The sequence below is a fragment of the Dreissena polymorpha genome, chromosome 12 (genome assembly GCF_020536995.1).
Source record: "Dreissena polymorpha isolate Duluth1 chromosome 12, UMN_Dpol_1.0, whole genome shotgun sequence".
In the NCBI taxonomy this organism is placed as follows: Eukaryota; Metazoa; Mollusca; class Bivalvia; order Myida; family Dreissenidae; genus Dreissena; species Dreissena polymorpha.
The window spans coordinates 5,694,056-5,717,357 of NC_068366.1; the positions used below are offsets into that span (position 1 = coordinate 5,694,056).

Consider the following 23,302-nt stretch of genomic DNA (forward strand, 5'->3'; position numbering starts at 1 on the left):
TTTGCCATATCAAGAATTTCATACCAATAAAACAGCTGAAACTATTAAAATGAATATTTATTTTCCTGTTACAAGACATAAAGTACCTACACACTATTTTTAATTGATTTATGTTTTATTATTTTTATATTATATTACATGGCAGAACTATACAACTGGATAGACCTATGGAAATGCAAACAAGGTTTATCAAGAAGGATCATGCAGGTCAAATTCACCATACTGTGATAAGGAATTTACCTCTTCTTTGACTTCCAGATGCCAAAGTGCCAGTCTGGTGTTAACTTTGTATGTCTTAGCAACATAAAGCTTAGTGTGATGATTTTGTGTAAACCTGAAATGTTAAAAAATAATTATTAAAAAAGGTCAGGCTACAATTTAGAATATGTATTTTGTAGTAATTGACTGACTTAAAAATGTTGACTCATTTCAATATATTATTTTAAGAGAATTTTCCTTTTGGGATTGATACCAGAGTAATTTTTTTAAACATATTTACTACATATCAACATGCTTTACCCTTTTGCAATTGCATTACTGCAAACAAATATTTTTAACAACAGGTTTAGCTAAATTAGTTTCTCAACATTAAAAAGAGCTATCAGAAACACAATATCTAAGGGCTTGTTATTACCTACAAGAACTCTCCACAGAAGGTATCAGATGATGTAACACTGGCAGCTCCAAAATGTGGGCAGAATCCCAACAAAGGCACTGACAGTTACAAGTTTATTGAGTGGATTTATAATAAATATACGAGCGTTAAAAATGATCTGTAACTGACCGTCCTGAAAATATTCAAATTATCAATACGCTTATTTAATAATAAGGTTACAAATTATAGATGGTTACCGTGGTAACCATACATACACATCAAACTCATATTCATCTTTAAAACATAACGGTATGCTGTGTGGTGGTTCCAATCAACATATTAACATACAAATGGCATATTAAGATAACATTAATTATCTTAAAACATAGGTATCCTGAAAACAACACAGTGACAATAACAATAGTGTTTATACATCGTTACTTTGACAAACTGCACATCTTACTTAAGGAGTATAAGCTACTCTCGACCTGGTCTCTCTCAGCCTTGGGGGAGGGTTAGCACTGTGACTGCTGTAATATTAATATTTCAAGGTGAAAGTGATGTGCAACAACCAATGTAAAAGTTATTGACAGCCCAAGAGTTTTATCAAAAAGGAAAGAAGAAAATAGAAGCGAGTTGGGCCATCAATGCAGGAAATACACAGGGACAGATACCTTTAAACAAAGATGACCATACCTGGCACAAAGATGTTATAAAACATGCAAGATTCCAATTGATATTTGAACCTTCAATCTCAAAACGTAAAACCAAGTATTATAAACCGGAACTTCTGCGTGTATAACTAGTCACAACCGATACACCACCTTACATACAAGAAATTGGTTACAAAACACTAATTTTATAGACCTGTTACAATGACTATGTTGTTTTTATTTTAGCCGCAACAGTTGTCACACTGAAAGTGAGCATGCTGTTCGCCAAGACCGTATGTGTTGAGGTAGTAGTGAACCTGGCTGACCACAGCATTTGCACCTTTACCATGTGACTGGCCTTCGTCTGCGAGGTAAAACACCTGCTTTCCTGTGAAACAGAAGACTAATAAATAAACTGTAATAACTTACTAGAGATACCCAAATAGTTTGTTTTTTCCAATTAATTAATAGGTGGTTTGAAACATTTAGATAATGCATGGTTATTGTCTGATCATAAAAGATTGATATTAGACGAGAATGATATCCTCCAGACCACACACGCACACAAACACGCACACACACACAACAATAAAAAGTAAATAATCAATTGGTAGTTGATTACATTTAGCCTGATTCAGTTTGTGGGTAGCAATGATATTAAATTAATTCAAATACCAGATCCTTCACAGCTGATTCCATACACCTCACACTTCATCGGGGTCTTGAAAAATAACTTTCCAACCTGTAGAATATCAAATTATTGGTTATTTATCTACATAACACTTTTTTTATTATAATAATTATTAATTAAATTTGTGTTTAAACATATTAAAAAGTCAACCTTAAATTTGTTTTGTTTATCAGCTTCTGACACATGAAGTTCAGACTTTTCAATAAACACAGTATCTGATGTTTTTTAGACAGCTTCTACATCAATATCAATATCAGACTCATCATGGTTTGACTCAAGGTCATTTTCATAATCATCTACCACATCAAACAAATCTTGAGTAGCGGGGTGAGAAGTTTGAATATAAAGTTCATTTACATTCGATAAATCATTTAAATTTAAAAACGAAGTGTCCTGGTCTTGTGAAATTTCACATGGAATAGTGTTGGTGTTAATAAATTGAGACATGATATTTTAAAGTCAAATTTAAATCTTTCACCATTTCATGTAAACAATTCAGTTGCTATCGTACAGTTTACTTCCGGGTCAAACTTGCGAGTCGCGAAAATTTATCACAAAGCCAAAATACACACTTACCTATTTTAAGCATGTGAAAATATCATTTTCGAACCTTCTTCGATTCAAGACATCCATTAGTACAAGATGTCATTTTGATTTCCAGCGTTTAATAGCCATTGAAAACGAACACTACGAGACAGGTTGCGCTACCTGTAAACTGCTCAAACGAAACAGTGTCTTTCAAGGGGAATAATTTGAATTAATTAAGCGGATTACAAACCACCAATTGTGCCAGTGTTTAAAGGACATATTCATGCTATAATGTGGACATTTTCAAAGCATGTCATAAATTATGAGCCGAGAAATTGTTTGAAAAAGACGAAATATCCAGCGCATTTTCGTACAAGATTTTTATCTCGCGATTTCCCGACATAAACATCAGCGTACACAAGACTGATTTTCGCTGACGACGTCACATATTTAAAAAAAATGAAAACATAAGATGATATAATACATACATATATTTACTAAGACTGGATATTACACGTGCAAGTCATCGAACTTGTTGCACCGATCTTCATTGGTCATTTATTTACTGGTCGAAATCCGCGCACGAACAACGACTATTTGAAGTCACTGAATTGGTCCCACTGTGGAGGAAACGTCGGACAGCAGTTCTGCTGTCGACATCTCACCCTCGTTATACAAGTCCCAGAGCCGGAGGTACCACTCGTTCTTTTGTTTAAACTTTAATTTCTCCCGGCGGTACATCGAACCCTCCGCCACCATGACCCGCGTGAGGGTAAACTTGTTGGCGTCGGCATTCAAGAAGGGAATCAGCTCGTAGAAGGGTGGGGTCGTCTCTCGGGCATGCGAGTTCATGCGACGATGCCACCCTTCACAGTCATTGTTCGTGCGCGTGTCGCGTCGGAACCCGTTCCACGTGACGGGTTGGAACGTCGTGGAGTTCACCCACTGATCGAAAATGTATTTCCGCAGCTGCAGAAGCCGCTCATCAGTCAAACTGCCGAAACATGAGTGGAGGACCGGCTCTATTTCCTCCACCGGCACGAATGGCAGCGACATCAGCTCGCGGACGATCTTGTGGATTTCTCCGTGAGGCTTCCTATTGTAGTCAGACTAAAACAAAAAATCAACGGACTATTCAATAGCCTATTAAAATCCTACGAGAGGGGTCTTTTAAAATCAGTGTCCCTACTTTTACTTCCAGCAAACTGCATACCGGTAATACCAGTTCAAGTATTGGACTTCTCACTCTATGTTTGAGTATTTAATGGTTGAGAGTACGGTATTGGAATGTGATTAAAATATGAATAATGGATTCCTCTGTACAAATGTCATGGCTTTAAGTATTTTCCTTTTAAAAAGTTTATACCTGTAAACCGAGACTTCGGGCTTTATTCCAAACAGCCTGTCCCATGTGAAAGTTGCAGCTTCTTATTGCCACTGTCGGCATAGCTTGCCGGAAACCGGACCAGATTGCTTTCTCGAAGTCCGCAACCAGTGTTGTTACTGCCGGAGTTTTTGTCATCAGGTTGAGAATTGTCTTGAATGCCTGCAAGAGTGATCAGAAGGAATTTCAAATATGATACATTGATGGGTAAACACAATGTTTGGAATATTCGTCACCAGGGCTGAATGAGTTAATGTGGCAATTTACAAAACTTGACTAAAATGTGAAATTTTAATATTAAGCAACCTTGAGATTTTTTCGCCAAACGATCTGGGCGATACGATACCCAACTTACCAGGGCATAGTCTTTGGTCATTCTCCTCGTCATTAGGACGAACACCAGAGGGACCTGCTTGACACTGGTTTCGTCAGCGCTGCACAGGAAGGCATGTATCGTAAATAGCTGGGCAAACGGGTCCTTGACAATCTTAAAGTACAGAACAAGAATATCGTAAATCATGTTTTTCTATTGGTAATTGTCTGCTTGTGCCCAAAGACAAAAATTTGTTCTAAGTGAATATTCAATTGAAAAAAATGCCAGTGCGATTCTTATTTCGTCAGTGATTTGTTTCAACCGGGCAAAAATATAGTTACCAGTGTGAAAATCATGCAGATGTTAAGTCTGTCGTGATTAATAAAGTACACTTTCAGTCTTCTTGCTGATATCATATTTATAATTTCAATACACGCCACTTTTCTTTTTCTCAATTAACATAAAATAGTGAAATTACATATAGGATTATGTCAATTGTTTGATGGTCATCAAAAACAGCATTTTAAAGAAAAATGATATTAAGAAAAACTTACCTTAAATGTTCCATCGACGTACCATGTTGGAACATCGGCCATATAGTTGATGGCCTCGTTCTTGCCAAAGACGAGCATTCTTTGCCCGTCCTCGGTTAAGTCTGCTTTAAGGAAACCCTCTGGACGGAAGTTAGTGGCCAACTGTAAAGTAAATGATAAGCTTTTTGTACAAAATCGTTAAGTGTTAAACAAGAATAGCATGACATACATTATAAGAAGTAAGAATGCCCCCTTTTGGACATCGTTTCGATATGGCTCCTTTGGTCGCTGTTGACTTCTTGCTCGGGACACGAGCCGCGTCAGATTGTGCAGTTTGGTTCTGCTGGTTGGCGGTAGGTTAGCATCTCCCAAGCTGAACAAAACATCTTCAGCTATACTGCCGCAAGAGCAAAAGACATTTTTTACAGCTTCGCTCTTGGCCTGAAATCAAAATTAAGAGTCGACCCTTTTCAACAAGAAATTATACACACTTAAAATGCATTGTTGAACATTGATGCCGATGACACTCCTAGATCATACAGTACAGTTTTATTTACCTTGGCAACTATACGCTTTGCCGTCGCCACTCCCTGTTCGCTTTCGTGACCATGAGATACACCCCCAAAGACGAATACACCTTCAGGCTTCTTCACAGTAGCCTTGCAGTACACCGTTTTGTTTCTGACAGAGCACTGCCACTCTCCAATTCTCTGCAACAGTATAAAAAGTTAGGATAAATAAAGATAAATAAAGAAATGATTTAAAAAAAATCTTTGCACAATTACGTATACGTATTTATCTAAATGTCGTAGAAAGTAAATGCTATTTCTTATTAATATGTCCATTATACAAAGATATAAGAAAAACATATTAAAAGTCATTATCAAGCATGACCAACATTAAATAAGTTTGATATGTTAATGAGAACACAAAATGAAAAAGAAATCATTTATCTTTCAAAATACATATAAAATGCGAACTGTTATGCATAGTTTTCATAATTATTACCTTATTTTCATAATTATTATGATCCATGTCTTTACACGTGTATAATATCATATATTATTATAATTGACTAAAAAGCAATTTTATGCTTAAGAGCTTATAAATGTTGTTGTTGTTGTATAAAACTTTCTGCAACATTTTGTGTGTTTGTATCTACATTAAAGTAGTCTACCCGTAAATATCGATGGTTATTAAGCTGGCTACTGATGTCTTGATCTATTTCAAAATTGCGCATTATGGGTGGACTACCTTAAGCCGAGATATATAGCGAAGAGTAAAAGCAATAATAGTATGTCGTTAGTCCCAATTTTAATGTCCAAATACAAAGCATCCTTCGAAAGGAAGCATAACCAGAAGCGTTCCGCATTGTTACTGTACCTTCAATGTCTATGTGTATCCGACATCGTCGACAAGCAAGTCCTTGCATATCTTCGTTGCCTTCTGCAACACCTCGAAAGTTGTCGGCACCTTCTTTGCTAGAGTAGGTTCTTTTTGCCTCGGCGCAGGGATCGGCTTAGACTGCCTCGGCGCAGGAATCGGCTTAGACTGCCTCGGCGCAGGGATCGGCTTAGACTGCCTCGGTGCAGGGATCGGTCTAGATGGTTGGCGCCCATTGATTTTGTCATCGAGAGATCTGAAGAAAAACATACTAAAAATAAATGTAGTAATATGTCCGGTAGACCTAAGTAAACGTCATTTGTTTTGTATGTCACATTTGACTTGAATTTTTTTTATATTGCACTGACAACTTTTCCATGCAATCATCGATTGGCTGAGTCGGCGATGCGGAGATGGGCGTCGTCGGTGGAGATTTTACCGGCGTCGACCGAGATGCGGAAATGGACGTCGTCGGGGGAGATTTTACCGGCATATGACACTTCGCCCATCCGTGCTCATACAATGAGGGATGTATTTTATACTTAATATAAGCAATCCTCGTAGTATGAAAAAATATAACGACAATAACAGAACTCTTCAAATTATTAATTATCAATGAGGGATGTATTTTATACTTAATATAAGCAATCCTCGTAGTATGAAAAAATATAACGACAATAACAGAACTCTTCAAATTATTAAATCGTTTAATTTTGTCAATTTACCAAAATGTGAAAAGGTCCCTTTAATGTCTTCAGACTTGCAAATTAAATGAGTTCAATACACTGTCAGATCTTACATCATGAATAACTTACAGTTTTAGTGGTTGCCTGTTAGCCTGGGGCCAGTAAATTTAAGCCCAGGAAACTCAATTTCAAAAGTTGGTTACATTTGGGCTAAAAAGCAGGGCAACTAGCTTTTTCAAAGCTTGAACAACTCAATCCAATTAAACATAGAATACAAATTGGCGACTGTGGATCAATTAGGCTTAGGAAATGATTCAATTCCGGCTCACAACAAGAAGTGATGCATTAAAAGTATGCCATCTAGGCAAAATTGTTGCTCAATAATTCAAAGAAAATAAATAAATTATTAGATACACATAACACAACATGTACATGAGTCTAGGCTTGTTATTCTTTAGCAAGGCAACCGAAATTCTGAAGATGGTTGCCAGTGCAGCAACCAATTGCGAAAAAAAGAAACATATTGTTGTTATTTTGTCTAAGTTATCTCTATAACATAAATATAATGATAAACAGTGCACACACATCTCGACCTGTGCTTTAAGACTTACTCTTTATAAATTTGATTGGGTTGTGTTCATTTCAAACTTGCAAAATAAAAAGCTATAACTTAATTATGAAAACTGAGTTGCGTCTAAGATTATGCAATAGCGAACACTTCAGTGCCTTCAGCGCTTTGATTATTGATGCATTTGAGTTATTTAGCAATCACTATATCCGTATTATCATCATAACGTGGCTCGCTTTGAACGTTGTGAACGTTTTGAATGTTTTTCTGCTTCTTTGTTTTGCTTATCATTAGTTTGTTCAAAAATGCTAATTAAATTACTTTTATTAACTTAAAAGGATATGTGTAGTTTATAAGTAATCGGACACTGTGGCCTGTTTTATACGGTTCAATTATATTTACAAACTACGCCAGGACTTTGTGGTCTTACGAAAAAGCGCATGTGACATAAGTTTTCAATTAATTATATTTAAGTGTCCGAAAACATAGAGTTATAACGGTAATATAAAAACTATGGCCGAAAATAAACTTATTTATATTAGACTCTTTTGGCGATGTTCTCTTTATTTCCTAAACTGATATATTTCTTTACTAAATTTTCCAAATAAAGTGTAAATTTGAGCTTAAACTATAAAACAGCAAACAAAATATTGATTTTGCTTTCGTTTTTTTCTGATAAATAAAATTAGCAAGACAATAAACATTTTGAATACACATCTCTTCAAGGGAGACCACGTCCCCAATGTGGATTAATTATGTTAACTGTTGAGTCTGTGACACCACATGTCTGCGCATGTGTTGATAAGATTTACACGATAAGATGAATGAAATCTTGTCGCCGGGCGTGAAACCCAGTAACGCTTATCTTTGTTTATTGATAGATCTTTGATCTTCATCACACCTTTTTACTGTCAACAATTGGTGTAAACAAACTGTTCAAAATGATACCTTATGAACATTTAAATGCAAATGTAGTCCAACTTGTTGACGATCTCAAATATTAAAGTCTCGTATAAGGTGGCAAATCCAATTATTATGCATAAAAACTGGTCTATTTTTTAACGCATTTCAGTTACTCTTGCATAAAAAATGATAATATCACAGCTTAGGTGCAACGTTGTCAAGAGTTATGGAAGATATATCCATTTCACAATTTGAAGAAATGTTTACATTTTTGCAATTTCCGTACATTTTCGCGATCTCCGCTTTTCCTCGGCTTCTTTCGTGAAGTACGCATATATTGATGACGTATGGCAAACAACACAATTTCCTCGTAAACAAAGAAAGCCAACATGAGTTCGGTAAGATATTTTTGTGTTACAATATTTTGTTTTACATGAAATTGCATCACGCATACTTGCTTTAGTTTATGTTTCATTTTCTTGACTTAACATTTGCCTTGATTGTAATTACGACTTTGCAGACAAACTAATTTTAAAGAAACTTATTGCAACTGTCAATTCCACGTCGGTGTCCATATATTTTCGGACATTGAATTAAAAAAACCCTGTTCTTATGTCTAGAAAAATGCTTCTTCATAGGCATCGTCTAATTTAGCGGTTGTATAAATCGTTTATATACCCGTAAAGTAGAGCAAGTTGGTAATTAATAAATATGGTTTCATGAATTTGGTGCATTTAAATATCTGTTTTGAAAAAGTATGTACATGTACAACTAGAAAAGCTGTCAGACGAAGCATGCATTCTACAAATACAAGTGCCACAAAGTTTGGTCACCTGATTCAAATGTTATTAAAATGTGTTATCTTTCTATATTCACTTTAGACGTCATCATCAAGCTCAAACAGCATTTTTGACAGTCCTGTGCGTCTAGGAAAAAGGAGAGCCTCCCAAAGAAGAGCATCCCCAAGCACAAGTGCCACAGAGAGCCCAATTCGACCAGGTATATATAGGAAGCTGCTTAAAAAAACTTGGCGGTGGTCCCTTTTTGTCAATTTTATGGACAATAATAGGGATTTCAACTGAAGCAGAAACCTGCGTTTTGATGCAAGTAAACTGCAGTTTTTTTCCGTTTTTAATCCTGCAAAAAAATAGCTTTACATCATTTTACTTCCAAAATGACAAGAAATGATCTTTGTTGCTACAAATAATGCTTTTTTGAAATTTTTTAACCATGAATATGACAAATAAGCTATAACAAAATATTAAACATTCAGAAAAGAACACATTTAAAATTACTTTAGTGTTTTGACCCTAAGAATTTTCATTTGGACCCCTTATATTTGGCAATGGCAGGTAATTTCGACTTCTGGTTTTCACCATATAAGGAAATTCGTGAACAAAATATTTTGTACACATGCCTTTTGACTTTTTCAAACTTTATTCAAAAGCAGTGAATTATAATTGCTACATGCATCATTTGTAAAAAAAATAATTAATATACAACTTAGTTTTTTTTGTAGGTGAAAACTTAAATTCAAAGAAAATTTAAGGTATTTTTAAATACATAGGACATACATAGTCGTATGTCAAATGGTACGAAAAAGAAAACACCACAAAATCAAGAAATATGTTCATCCATTTTTTTTTTAAATATAACAAAATGTTTCAGCTCGTGGCAGAGGAAGGGGCAGAGGAAAGGGCAAAGGTCCGGCTTCCCGAAAAGGCAAAAAATCTGTTCGGGAAGCTGATCCAAATAGGGATGAAGTTGCCCTTTCTGTCATTCAAACAAGGAAAGACAGATTTCGAGTAAGTATTAACTAGCACATAATATGTGCAGTTGATCTTCAAGTTTTGTGATAAGCATAACCTAAAAAACTGTGAATTATAGTGTCTATGAACTTTTTAGACTGAAAAATATCACTGAGAAGAAGTGCAATGCAAAGGAAACATACTATACCTCTTATAGATTTTTACCTATCGCCTTTTGCAAATTTGTATACTTTTAGTTTGCCTGAAGCATAACTTGAAAAATTACATTAACTTTTCACATCATAAGATAAACGAATTTATTAAAGAGAAGTTTCGTGCAAGAAAAACATAATATAACTACATTGTATTCTTTGAGTAAGTGCCATTTTAAAGTTTTAATACTGGCACTAGGATTTTGTCTGGAGCGTATCAGGAAAGTGTCTATTTCTGCTACCAATGGCAGTCAGCAAGGCATCCGTGTTCAATGAACGCATTTCTAGTTTTAAAAATGATATTCCAATTTTAATTACTATTTATAACATTATTGTTTATTTTCTAACAGTTTCTTTTCTTTTCTTTAGGAAGACATGAAGACCATGCCAAGAGAACAGCTTGAGGAAATAATATTGGGGGTCCTAGATGAGAACCCTGGTCTTATATTGGACTTTCATAAGCCAGTAGCCAGGGGTGAAGGTGGATACCATCCACCTGAGGGTGCTGAGTCACCAGACTGGTGTGTGTGTGGAAAATGCAGGGAAATGCCAACCCAGGCAGAGCGAATATGCTGCGAAAGGGAGCCAAGACACTGCTTTTCTCTACTGCCTGTAAGTGACAAATGTTATCTAAAGGTTTTAATGATAAAAGAACATGACCTCTATGTCAACTTGCCAGGTACAGATCGATCATGATAGTATGAAAGTATATGAAGTTTGAAAGCAATCGCCTTGATACTTTAGAATTAACCAAATATTCAAAGTTACTAAGTTGAAAAAGGGCAATAATTCCGTCCAAATGCCAACCAGAGTTATGAAACTTGTCATGTACAGTCCGCTTATGATAGTTAGCGAGTGTTGCAAGTCTGAAAGCAATAGCTATGATACTTTATGAGTAAAGTGGACCAAAATCAAAACTTAACAAAATGTTTAATTTTCTTTGTATAAAAAGGGCACATAATTCTGTCAAAATGCCAGCCAGTGTTGAATGCAAAAGCTTTGATTCTATATGATAAAAGTGGACCTAAACACAAAACTTAACCGGACGCCAACGCTCAGGTGATGACAATAGCTCATAATTTTTTTTCTCAAAAAATAATGAGCTAAAATGGCTACAAATTACCAATAACACTTGCATGTGTGTATGTTTACAAATCATGAGACAATAATGATTTTGAAATTAATTGTCAAGTTGTTAATTTAGGACTTCACAGTTCTTGTGCTGGACCCTGCAGTACTGAGACTGGCGAGACTGCAGCGAAGGGACATCCTTCTGCTGGATGATGCTGATGAAGAGGACCCGCACAAGGCCAACAGACATGCTGCCTACAGACAATATATACTGTGGGCACATGGAAGGCTTGGAGTAGGCAACAGAAGAGTTATTCCAGCATGCTGTGTTTGGGCGATCAGAGACAAGTACCCTAACCCCTTCCAAATTTATGTGGGTTTTGTTCCTGCCCGTCTTGTTTGAAAAGGTGTGACATTAACCCTACAGCTTTGAAAGGCATCAGCTTGAATTATGGTCATGCAGGGCTTGTTTTCCTTCTGCGTTTTACCCCAAATAATATGCTTACTTTGGGAAATGTGTTCCCCTTTTTCATTTTTGTTGAAAAAAATTTCCCCAAAATTGAAGGCCATGCCCTTTCCCAAATAAAAAAAAAAAGCCCTGTCATGTATTGCAAAACAACAAATCATCAACTTTTTATTTATGAAACATTATCATTTTGAATAAAACAATATAATAAAGTATTAATAATAGTGATTTTTGGTTAATTATAAAATTAATACAAATTTTCTGTGTTGTAAATGTGTCTCCCAATGTTTTAAAGTTAACCCTTTACATCCTGGGAAATTTGTCGTCTGCTAAAATGTGGTCTGCTGAATTTCTAAAATTAGCATTTTCATTGATTTTTTTAAAGAATACTATCAGCATAGCAAACAGTTTGGATCCTGATGAGACGCCACGTTCTGTGTCATATCATCTGTATCTAAACTGTTTGCAAAGGCCTTCAAAATTCGGTTCCCGCACTGAGTCAAAGTATTTTTATTTTATGTTTATTTAAGTTGACTTACTGTCTCTGGTAAGATTGTAAACTTGCAAACTATGTAATAAATTGGTCCATTAAGCTTTCACGTCGGTCAGTCTCTTTTGTTGTAAACCAAATTTCTTATTGCAACTTAATTATTGAATTTGGTGTAGTTGTTTTATACCGCTGGAACAAGACACTGATATTGGCATTGATACCTCATACGTTAAGGTCACAGGTTCATTGAAATAACTTTCTGTGACAGCCTTGTCCAAGTGTGGTCATTAGTTCTGTTGTCCCACTTCATAATTTGTATAGGTGTTGCATTCATCAATAAGACCCATATTGATTTTGGCGTTGATACCTTCAAGGTCAAGAAAAATTGTATTGTTAATGTGTATAACGGTGTTTATCGACATGATATATGACACCCTTGTATGAGTGATATTGCAAAGTTCTGTTTGACTTTCCGTCTTCACATTTTGTATAATTTTTGTTTATGACAAGACAAAAGTATCCATTTGTATTGATGCACCAAAGGTGAAAGTCATATTTTAATTTCAATATATATATGTATTGTGTCTAAGTGTGTGTCTTAGTGATAAATCTCAACTTTGGTATGGAAGTTGCATGTAACTAGTTCTGTTCAGAGGTCAAAGTCATATTTTAGCCTTTCAATTTTATAACACATAACATATAACAGCTGTATGGACATTTTAGGGGGAAGACATGTTTCACAAACATTCCTTGTTTATTTCGTATATCCATTTTACTTGTTTGTAATTTAATTAGTTACACTATTTTCTGTGTGAATAAGTCCACGTATGTTGTATTGTTTGCAGTTTGTTCAAACTGTGTTAACTTTTATGTAATTGATAAACATTTCTGCATAGAACAATTTATATATGCGTCGCATTCTGAGAAAACTGGGCATAATGCATGTGCGTAAGGTATCGTCCCATATTAGCCTGTGCAGTCGGCATAGGCTAATCTGGAAAAACACTCCGCTTTTATGGTATTTTTCGTTTAAAGGAAGTCCTTTCTTACCAAAAATCTTGTTTAGGGTTAAAGTGTCTTCCACGATTAGCCTGTGCGGACTGCACAGGCTAATATGGGACAACACTTTACACACAGGCATTTTGTCCAGTTTTCTCAAAACGCAACACATATGATGCATGTATATGATATTTGTTATAGAGTATTTTATATGCATTAAATGAAAAAACAGCATATAAATAAGTTTGTTTATTTTTATTGGCAGTAAGAATATCAACATGTTAACCACTACATAAGTATATATGCACAGTCATTACAAATAACATGCAATTTCAGTAACTTAAGACAGAAAATTCAAGTATCAAACTGCTTTGCAATTGCTTCTGACTTATTAAAGTAATTTTATCTAGTTTTGTTTGGAACGCTGCATACTAAGATTCAATGCTAAGAGCATGTTTGAAAAAATTACAACAAAGGTAACATGTATGTTATTTTTTTATAATGTCTACTACAAGGATATAAATATTACCTCGAGCTGAGTAGCCTTTGCCCCTAAAATTTGTGATGCGCTCAAATGTTTTTAGAACAAATATTTTATAATCTTTACAAAAAGTTTGGCTCATGTGTTCAAAATGTTAAGTGATATCCATGGTCTATGTAACTATGTTTGAACTTCGGTATTTTTACTTATATTTTGAATGAAATTATGTAAAAAAAAATAAACACATTTCCACAGAAACCAAAAGACAATGGTTGCAAAATATACATTGCAATTAATTCTGTATTCAGTCAGCAAGCAACAACAATAAAGGCTAACATAAATGATAAAATAGGAGTTGTTTTTAGAACAAAATAATTACTGTATATCATGTCAATTACAAGCAGAAATATTTAATAACATATTAAATCATTACACCAATGAATATCATTCACAACTCACCCGAGCTATTGCTAATCTGGGGGTCTGTCTAATCAAAGACAGTACTACAAGGTTAACTTACGATTGAATTTTGAAATATTAAAATATAAGTTATTTTGATCTGTTTGTTTCAAATATAAAGGATATTTGACAGCTAATTTGAAAATGTGCAACAAAAGTAATTATAAATGTGACGGTTACATATTTATGGCACTTTAAAAATTGCATCGCATGGTGCCAATGTTGTAGGATGTTTGATATGACTGGCCCTGGCTTCTTCCAATACCATATGCCTTTCGCAATGAACCTTATTCACAAAATAATTTATCCTCTGGTCTTGAAACCCCTTAACTCAAACACAAAAATGCACTGAAGGTACATCATCATTTGACACCATTTCATCAAATCGATCTTACTAATAGGGACTCCTTACAGCAACAATTAATTAAGGTTGCCACCAACTTTAAAACAGCCGTCTACTCCCAGCGTCTTTCACTTTTCCCAGTGTTAGATAAAAAAAGTAGCGACCATTAATTGTAGGGTTACCTAGCCTTGACAAATGTGTTCCCTTGTGTGGATAACATAATGTGAACCAAAGAACTTTAAAGTTGCCTAGACAGGGACCTTGGCTTAAACGTTCACAATGAAAAGTCCAAGTTAAAAAATGGCCATAACCATGTAAAAATCATTGATGGATACCTGCCTAATCAAGTTCCCCTGAACAAGCAATCCAAGTAAGTCTAAATATTTTTTATGATTTCAGATAAATAGATTTTTAACAACAAGAATGAAATTTCAAACTTGAGAATATTATATATTTCAACAAGAGCTGTGTTTGTGAAACACAATGCCCCCACCCATATATTCTACATTGATCTTTGACCTTGCAGGATGACCTTGACCTTTCACCACTCGAAATATGCAGCTATATGAGATAGACACGCATGCCAAATATCAAGTTGCTATCATCAATATTGCAAAAGTTATGGCAAAGTTTAACAAGGGCTGTTTGTAAAACATGCATGCCCCCCATATGGGCTCTCCGTTGTAGTGAGAGCCATTGTGTGAATATGTTTTTTGTCACCGTGACCTTGACCTTTGACCTAGTGACCTGAAAATCAATAGGGGTCCTGTGAGTCCTGATCAATCTACCTATCAAGTTTCATGATCCTAGGCCTAAGCGTTCTTGAGTTATCATCCGGAAACCATTTTACTATTTCGGGTCACTGTGACCTTGACCTTTGACCTAGTGACCTGAAAATCAATAGGGGTCCTCTGCGAGTCATGATCAATCTACCTATCAAGTTTCATGATCCTAGGCCTAAGCGTTCTTGAGTTATCATCTGGAAACCATTTTACTATTTTGGGTCACCGTGACCTTGACCTTTGACCTAGTGACCTCAAAATCAATAGGGGTCCTCTGCGAGTCATGATCAATCTACCTATCAAGTTTCATGATCCTAGGCCTAAGCGTTCTTGAGTTATCATCTGGAAACCATTTTACTATTTTGGGTCACCGTGACCTTGACCTTTGACCTAGTGACCTCAAAATCAATAGGGGTCATCTGCGAGTCATGATCAATGTACCTATGAAGTTTCATGATCCTAGGCCCAAGCGTTCTTGAGTTATCGTCTGACAACCACCTGGTGGACGGACCGACCGACCGACATGAGCAAAGCAATATACCCCCTCTTCTTCGAAGGGGGGCATAAAAATTTGGGACAGACACACACATACAATGACAGACACACACGTACAATAACAGACAGACACACACATACCATGATGGCAGACAGAAAGACAGGCCAAAAACATTATACCCCGATCATTCGATCTGAAGGCATAAAAAGGTGGTGCTTAAATCTATTAAATATACACTTTTTCACTCACATCATACTCCATGTAAATCAGAAAGACAATGCATGTGACATCAATGTTATTGAGAATTTATCATAAACAATACATCTAATATCAACATTATTGTTGCTCTGTTAAAACAATTATTGTACCAAGTACTTCTTTTTTCAGTTCAATTTCATTTTCTCTTGAACCTGGTCTGTTTGGCCTGAACAATTGCTGAGGTAGATGGAGGGGATTCTGGGGCCAAGTGTTTTGCCAGTCTTCTTGGATCACCTTCTTCCAAGACCATTTTTTTGCCCATTCCTACTTTATCCTTAATCCGTTTTTTGTACATCATTTCTGCAATCTCTGGAACGTAGCCATAGGTCTTGGCTACTTTCTCTGGAAAGACTGACCAGCGCTTGCTTTTTTTGTTGCAGCATCTGTGATACCTGTGTTAACAACAAAAAAGAATGTATTACCAAAAAATAATATGACAACTAACTAATTTGTATTAACAATATTATTGCATGAAACTGACACAGATGACCTATGTTCCCCCAATAGGCTTTTTCACAAATATCCGCCATCAGGGCAAAAAAAAGAGTATTTGTGTAAATACATAAAATCATGATTATTCTAAAACATAATTTACTGAATAAATTTAAAATTAAATGAGTGAAACAACTCATTTAATTTCTTGAATAATCAAATATTGCAAAAGGAATAAAGTACTTATGGTCAATATTTTATGTTCAACAGATAATACTGGTTTAAATAACCAACAGGTTTAGTACTTATTGCCTGTATTATATCTTTATTGTTTCATAATGCATTGTACAACTACAGTGACTGATAAATGAGTATAATTTGATAGTATGATATCAGTTTGAGGTTATTCAAAATAACACAAAATGTTTGTTTACTGCTGCTATAATTAAATGCAATTAAAGGGGCATATTGATATACAATGTGCATATTATTTCAAACAAGGTTCAAAAACTCTTTTTTCTATAGTTTCATAGAAAATCAATGAGTGTTCCTGAGGTTTGGAAAAGAAAGGGATAAGAAAATATAACAAAAGGGAATAAATACAAAACAAAGTATCATCTACTTTTCAACAATGAAATTTGAAGTAAACATGTTTAGTAGTTTTATGGGGAAGAGAGAGACGGACAAAACTAGAACTATATATTCTTGACTTGTTGACATATTTACATCTGCATTATGTTACATCTAAACAGACATAAAAAGCTATAATTAAATATAAACCAGTTAACCTTATTTCTCAATCTTTGTTGGTTTTCAGAGGTCTGTTGCTGTGGTAGTTGTGGTCGATAGCTGCCAATAGGTTGCGGATTCTGTACACAGGCGGTGTATATGCAAACCTCTTTGCACAGTACATCAAAATTAACTGGTGGAACACTTCTATGTCAGCAGTGGTTCTGAAATAATAGGACACAATTATAAACTTTTGAAAATGTTTCCATGTTGGCTTTATTGAATTCCTGATGAGCATCACATAAAGTTAAAAATACAAAAAAATATATTGAAAAACTAACATAAACAAATTACCTGTAATTCAGGTAATATGACACTTTGCTCAAGAATCTCTTGTCCAGGATCACAGCACTCAGGTCTTGTAAAACTCTTGCATGGTCTGAAGTTGAAAGCCAGGGTTTTTCACGCACTTCGTTTTTATCTAAAGGATCATGAAGACACCCATTTATTCCAGTTCCTTGAGACTGGATCCATTCGTGCTTGTTTGTGATGTGATGTAAAACTCCGCGCCATATGCTCTAGAAAAAATAAAGGTGACTTTTTATAAAAACAAGTATAAGAATGTATCAGCTAGATTCTGATTTATTTAATATGAAACTTTTGATGGCATGACACTATCAATAAGTTTATTGTCACTGATATACTTTGAATTTACCTTCTTCAGAAATATACACATCTCTAATGACACAAGAGATGTCACTGTAGTTCAGTATCAGATAATAATTTCCCCCAATTATTGTTTTATTATGTAAATATAAACAAAATGTTACACTGTTGTAGCAAGGCCTCCTTAGTCGCACTAATGCCCTCCAAAAAGTGCCTTAACTCAGTTTTAGTTTAAACAAAACTAACCAAACGAGTAAACCTTATCATATCAGTGAGACTTAGCAACTGAAATATGGGTCTTCTAGTTGTATATCGGAAACAAACTGGTCTACTGACTGATAAACAGACCGACCGACATCGAGAAAAACAATATACCCCTCCTATTCAGGGGGTGGGGTATGAAAATTTGATGGGGGAATTAACATCATAAGTGTAGGAGAAGATAAGAGAGAATAGTGAAAGACTCACAGGACACTTGGACAAGATGCACTATATGGAAAAAAAGCACCCACACAAATATTACATACCAGAAATTCTTCATAGGAGTCAGCCTTGCTGCAGGCAAACCAGAAGTGGTTTACAATGTCCTTCAGCCATGGTATTAAAATTTGGTTTGCTTTCTTCTTCACAATCTGAAAATAACAAAAGAATAAAAACACATTTAATTACATGTCAGTTAAAACTCCAAATAAATTTACAAACACTAGAATTTTGAATAAAATTGTTAATCCAGTACCGCATGTTGTCCTATTTCTACTTGTTGTCTACGGTTTCTCAAATATTTGATCTATAATGAAAATGAAAGCAAACAAAGGTAAATACATTAGATTTTTTACCTTTCCAAGACGTTTACCAAGGTTTTTGGCAGCATGCCAAATATCATGTGAATGCTTGATTTCTGGGTACTTTTTTTCTACAAAAGAAAACAAAAAAGTGTAACAAATATAAGTGGCTTTCAATTAAGTTGCATAACTATAGCACACAACACAATGTTTAATGCATTACACCTTTTGTACTATTGTATCAATGCATTTCAGCAATATAAACAATATATATATGGATACCTATTTACTGAGGCAATAAAATAAACATAATCATATAATAAGCATTCTTGAGGTATTTTCGGAAACCATTTTACTGTTTTGAGTCACTGTGACCTTGACTTTTGATCTAGTGACCTGAAAATCAATAGGGGTCATCTGCCAGGCATGATCAATGTACCTATGAAGGTTCAAGATCCTAGGCCTACACGTTCTTGGGTAATCATCCGGAAACCATATGGTGGGCGAACCTACCGACGGACTGACCGACATGTGCAAAACAATATGCTCCCTCTTCTTCGAGGGGGGGGGGGTGCATAAAAACACAAATCAAGTGCATTATTTTTAAAGCTGTTGAAATTGTGTTGAGAAGTTTAGCATATGATACATGTATCGCCTTTCCATAGCTAAAAAGGTAAAGACTTTTTGACAACTCTTATCAGTGATACACTTACTCATAATTGAGCCGATTCCTAGATGGGCATCTGTCACAACTTCCTCAACTGCAATGTTATTGTCAGTCAATTCCTGGATGGCCTGTTCGAATCCAACTTTCTCCATGTTTGTTGATTTTCGGTCCGTTGATCTTTTGTCCAGTGTTCTTAAGGTTAAAATTTTTTTGCTGTCATATTCCATCATGGTGTATGAACAATACTGAGCAGAATGGCCTGGAGAATCATTCCGTCCGTCTCCTAAATTAAAAAAAATGTTGTACTGATGTTATTCCACAATATATAATTTATCAACACAAAAACCTTAAAATTTCAAATAGAATAAACAATAATGTTATCAATGATCAAACACTTAAAAATTCCAGCATTCTTAAATTTCAAGAAACGCCAAAACAATGCAAATGTTGTGAATAATATAAAATACATTTAATGAAAGTTAAGTTCATAATGGAAAAGATACCAAGAAAACTAAACGCTGATATCCTATTAGTTAATTTGTCCTTCCTCTGAACAGGGTAGAAACACATCAAAGCGCTATTTTTAACATATGATAATCATTTTTCTTACCCATTACAATCAACTTGTGGCCTTCAAAGCTGCTGAGAACCTCTCTCTGCTGCTTCTCCCAATATTCGTCAACAGTAGAAATCAGGTATGTGCGCTGTATTTTGTGAAATGATGTGCTGGACATTATTTTAAAGTTCATATGCTTTGCCTATAAAGCAAGCTTTCCAAAGTTATTACCGGATGTTAAGGTTGATAGTGCAAACATCAGGTCTCCACCATGTAGCCTCCGGTTCAACACAGGCTGAGCACACCAGCGGTTTAGTATATGGCCACCGCCACACACCTGAGAAAAATTGTCAATACATTATAACACAAAATAACACAGCTGGTGTAAAAGAAATTGCACATTAAAGGAACATTTTTTAGGAGATACAATCTATATTCAGCTGAAGTTATAGATTTATGACAAGGGCAGTTAGTAAAATACCCATGCCCCCAAATGGGCTGTCAGTTGTAGTGGCAGCAATTGTGTGAATGTTAGAAACCATTTTACTGCTCCAGGTCACCTTGACCTTTGACCTAGTGACCTGAAAACCAATAGGGGTCATCTGCCAGTTCATAATAAATGTACCTATAAAGTTTCATGATTCTAGAACTAGGACTAAGCGTTCTTGAGCTATCATCCGGAAACCATTTGACTGTTTCGAGGCACTGTGACCTTTACCTACGACCTAGTGAACTGAACATCAATAGGGGTCATATGCCAGCAATGATCAATGTTCCTATGAACTTTCATGATCCTAGGCCTAAGCATTCTTGAGTTATCATCCGGAAACCATTTGGTGGACAGACCAAATAACGGACAAACATGTGCAAAACAATACATCTCTTCTTATTTGAAGGGGGGGGGCATAACAAGTCTGATTTCTGAATAGTTACAGGGACTCACTTTTTTTGCTGTACAGATGCATATAGCTTTGAAGGTTGTAATAAATTTACAACATGTAGCTAGCAATGACTTTTTTCCTTTTATATCTGTAATCCTTCTTTAATGCATGATTGATTTTTATCTTACCCTTTTTAGATACAACGCTGATCCAATGAAATAATCTGTGACACAGATATTGGTTGGATCTGTGCATCCTGTCACTGAACAGGACATCACTTTAATACGGGCTAGAGACAAGATTGCCGAGACATATGCAAAACAGACAGCGGAACCTATCAAGTGCACACTGTCTGCCTCAGTCTTTAGCCTTTGAATGCCAGGACAAGGGTCATCATCTGCAGACTCTTCTTCTGCATCAGCATCATCATCACAACCATCTTTTCCAAATGCCTCTTCTTCAAATACTGCTTCCTCATAGTTTTGGTTAACATCATCTGGTCTGAAAAAAAATCGGCATTAAACCTAAAAATTCATTTATCATTTTATCGAATCTGGAACTTAAGTTCTGCAGGAAAAGCCTATAAGATAACTAACATATTATACATGTTTGTATACATTTGTTAAATATGTAATGTTTAAGGTTTTACTCAATATTGAATTAGGCAAATACATTCCCTTTATTATACATTTGTTTTCAAAATCTCACAATCAATCTCATTTATTATTTTGAAAGTTTGTCTATATCATTTTAAACATTGATTGAGAAAAGTGTCTGCCAACCAGGAAGCATTGCTTTCACTTCAAACAACTCTGTAAATTCATAATGCAGCTTAAAAAATAATTAATGAAAGGAATATATATTAAACAGGTAATTAGAGGATTAAACTGTACAATTTATGTTATTTTGACTCCTAAATAGCTTTATGATTTGAATATGTGTACTCTGCAAATATATTTAACTATTCAACAGAGAAGCGTAATTAAACATGTAATCATTAAGCAATAAACAGTTTTTAATTTTATGTATCACTAAGTTTTAATTAAGTGTGCCTTTAAAAGGCTGTTTAAATATAACATATTGTATCATTCCCTACAATATATGATATTCAGCAAAAACTAAACTGTTAGAACTTACAAGACAGCTTCAAAGCTGAAACTAGGTTCATAGTCCGAGTCGTTTTCATCTTCATCCTCATCCTCAATATTTGTGACATCGATGGACAGGCTGTTAATAAGAGACACACACTCCAATTTTGTTTTCTGTCACTGTTCGTATATCCAAATCAAAATGCATGTTTGTTTAATTAATTTCGAGTTGATGAATCCAACCTAATGAACTGAATTATAGTTCTGATAACCATGTGTTTACATTTCATTGAGAAAGCTGGTATATGTAGAATTATTTATACTCATGATACAGTACCAGTTACTGGTAACAAGCCTTCTTGAAACAAAACAGAGGCGAATGAGGTATGCAACACATTTTGAAGAACAACTTTTATCTATGATAATTGTTCACAAAAACACTTTTTAACAATGATTTACTGTATAACATTTTGCTTACTTAAAAGGGTCTGTGAATGAGGCAAACTTTGGGTTGGATGTTATTCCATGGCCCTTTTTCCGCACTGAAGGAACCGTGGTACAAGTTCCTATCACCTCTGTACCACCGGCATGACTGATGTCAGTTCCAGGTGCTGTCATTGTGGTCTCATAATCTGAGGAGCTTTTGCCTTCTGTGGCAGTTATGGTTGTTACACTGAAATAATTATTTTTAAAAAATACATTTAATGCCCAGTTATTTTCCTATATTATAAGTGTAAACTTTAAAAGGTATACTTTTCAGCTTCAAATAACTTTTGATGATGTTATTATCTTGATAATTAAAAAAATCCAAATTCATTGTGTGGTTTTTTTCGGCTTATATTGGGGCAGAAAAGGGGCCAAAAAGAAGAAATTTTTCCCACATAGAAGTAAACAATTCCCAATATGGAGTTGTTTTTGAGCATTTTTTTATTGAATAATGGCTGATACAATTACAAATTAACAAACATTTTAATTGTAGATGGAAATTAGATGAAAATTTATAATATATCAAAAAAGCTCATGATTTCCCAAGTCAGGAAACATTTTCCCAATTCAATAGGCCCGGGCTCCATTCCCAAAATAAAAAAAAAATCAATGAAATATTAATTTTTAAAAATCTAAATAATTAAAGCAAGAAAAGAGATGTTCTTTAAATAAAAAAAAATTAACCGTTAAACAAAAGTTATGATTTATTATTCTGCTTGATTTGATGCACATGCTTTTTTGTTCAATCAAACATTCACAAGGAAATTAACTCTTCCAGTGCGGGAACCGAATTCTGAAGGCCTTTGCAAACAGTTTGGATCCAGATGAGACGCCACAGAATGTGGCGTCTCATCTGGATCCAAACTGTTTGCTATTCTGATAGTATTCTTTGAAAAACAAATCGAAGAAAATGCTTATTTTAGAAATTCAGCAGACAACATTTTAGCAGACGACAAATTTCCCAGTATGCAAA

At 35.0% G+C, this 23,302-nt stretch overlaps 3 protein-coding genes and 1 long non-coding RNA gene across 25 annotated transcripts in view; 1 reads left to right on the top strand and 3 right to left on the bottom strand.

Moving 5' to 3' along the window:
* Positions 1 to 23,302, bottom strand: part of LOC127852864 (uncharacterized) — a 78,176-nt gene that overhangs the window by 8,697 nt on the left and 46,177 nt on the right. For 2 of the 21 annotated variants that reach the window (XR_008036313.1, XR_008036311.1), the window contains exons 1-4: positions 2,516 to 2,693; positions 1,924 to 1,990; positions 1,463 to 1,636; positions 1,059 to 1,125 (exon numbers count right to left, since the gene is read on the bottom strand). The exons of 7 other annotated variants lie outside the window; for them this stretch is intronic. The gene's annotated coding sequence lies outside the window, so the exon portion shown is untranslated. 12 more of the 21 variants (XR_008036305.1, XR_008036302.1, XR_008036304.1 and 9 more) reach the window with 9 other exon arrangements.
* Positions 8,341 to 11,939, top strand: LOC127852859 (uncharacterized). Its single transcript, XM_052386870.1, has 5 exons — positions 8,341 to 8,635; positions 9,119 to 9,236; positions 9,906 to 10,042; positions 10,567 to 10,809; positions 11,402 to 11,939. The coding sequence occupies exons 1-5, from the start codon at positions 8,627 to 8,629 to the stop codon at positions 11,669 to 11,671; spliced, it is 777 nt and encodes a 258-aa protein (XP_052242830.1). The 5' UTR covers positions 8,341 to 8,626; the 3' UTR covers positions 11,672 to 11,939.
* On the bottom strand, positions 15,228 to 16,143 carry LOC127852867 (uncharacterized). The gene is made up of 2 exons (XR_008036319.1): positions 15,666 to 16,143; positions 15,228 to 15,375 (listed from the first exon to the last, which is right to left on the bottom strand). It is a non-coding gene; the product is annotated as an uncharacterized LOC127852867 (long non-coding RNA).
* On the bottom strand, positions 16,273 to 22,515 carry LOC127852858 (uncharacterized). Of its 2 annotated transcripts, none has more exons than XM_052386869.1 (8): positions 22,322 to 22,515; positions 19,929 to 20,211; positions 19,365 to 19,601; positions 18,706 to 18,782; positions 18,397 to 18,501; positions 17,558 to 17,781; positions 17,263 to 17,427; positions 16,273 to 16,434 (listed from the first exon to the last, which is right to left on the bottom strand). In XM_052386869.1, the coding sequence occupies exons 2-7, from the start codon at positions 20,065 to 20,067 to the stop codon at positions 17,271 to 17,273; spliced, it is 939 nt and encodes a 312-aa protein (XP_052242829.1). In that variant the 5' UTR covers positions 20,068 to 20,211; positions 22,322 to 22,515; the 3' UTR covers positions 16,273 to 16,434; positions 17,263 to 17,270. The 2 variants fall into 2 exon arrangements, with proteins under 2 accessions (XP_052242829.1, XP_052242828.1); XM_052386868.1 differs by having other exon boundaries at positions 18,382 to 18,501.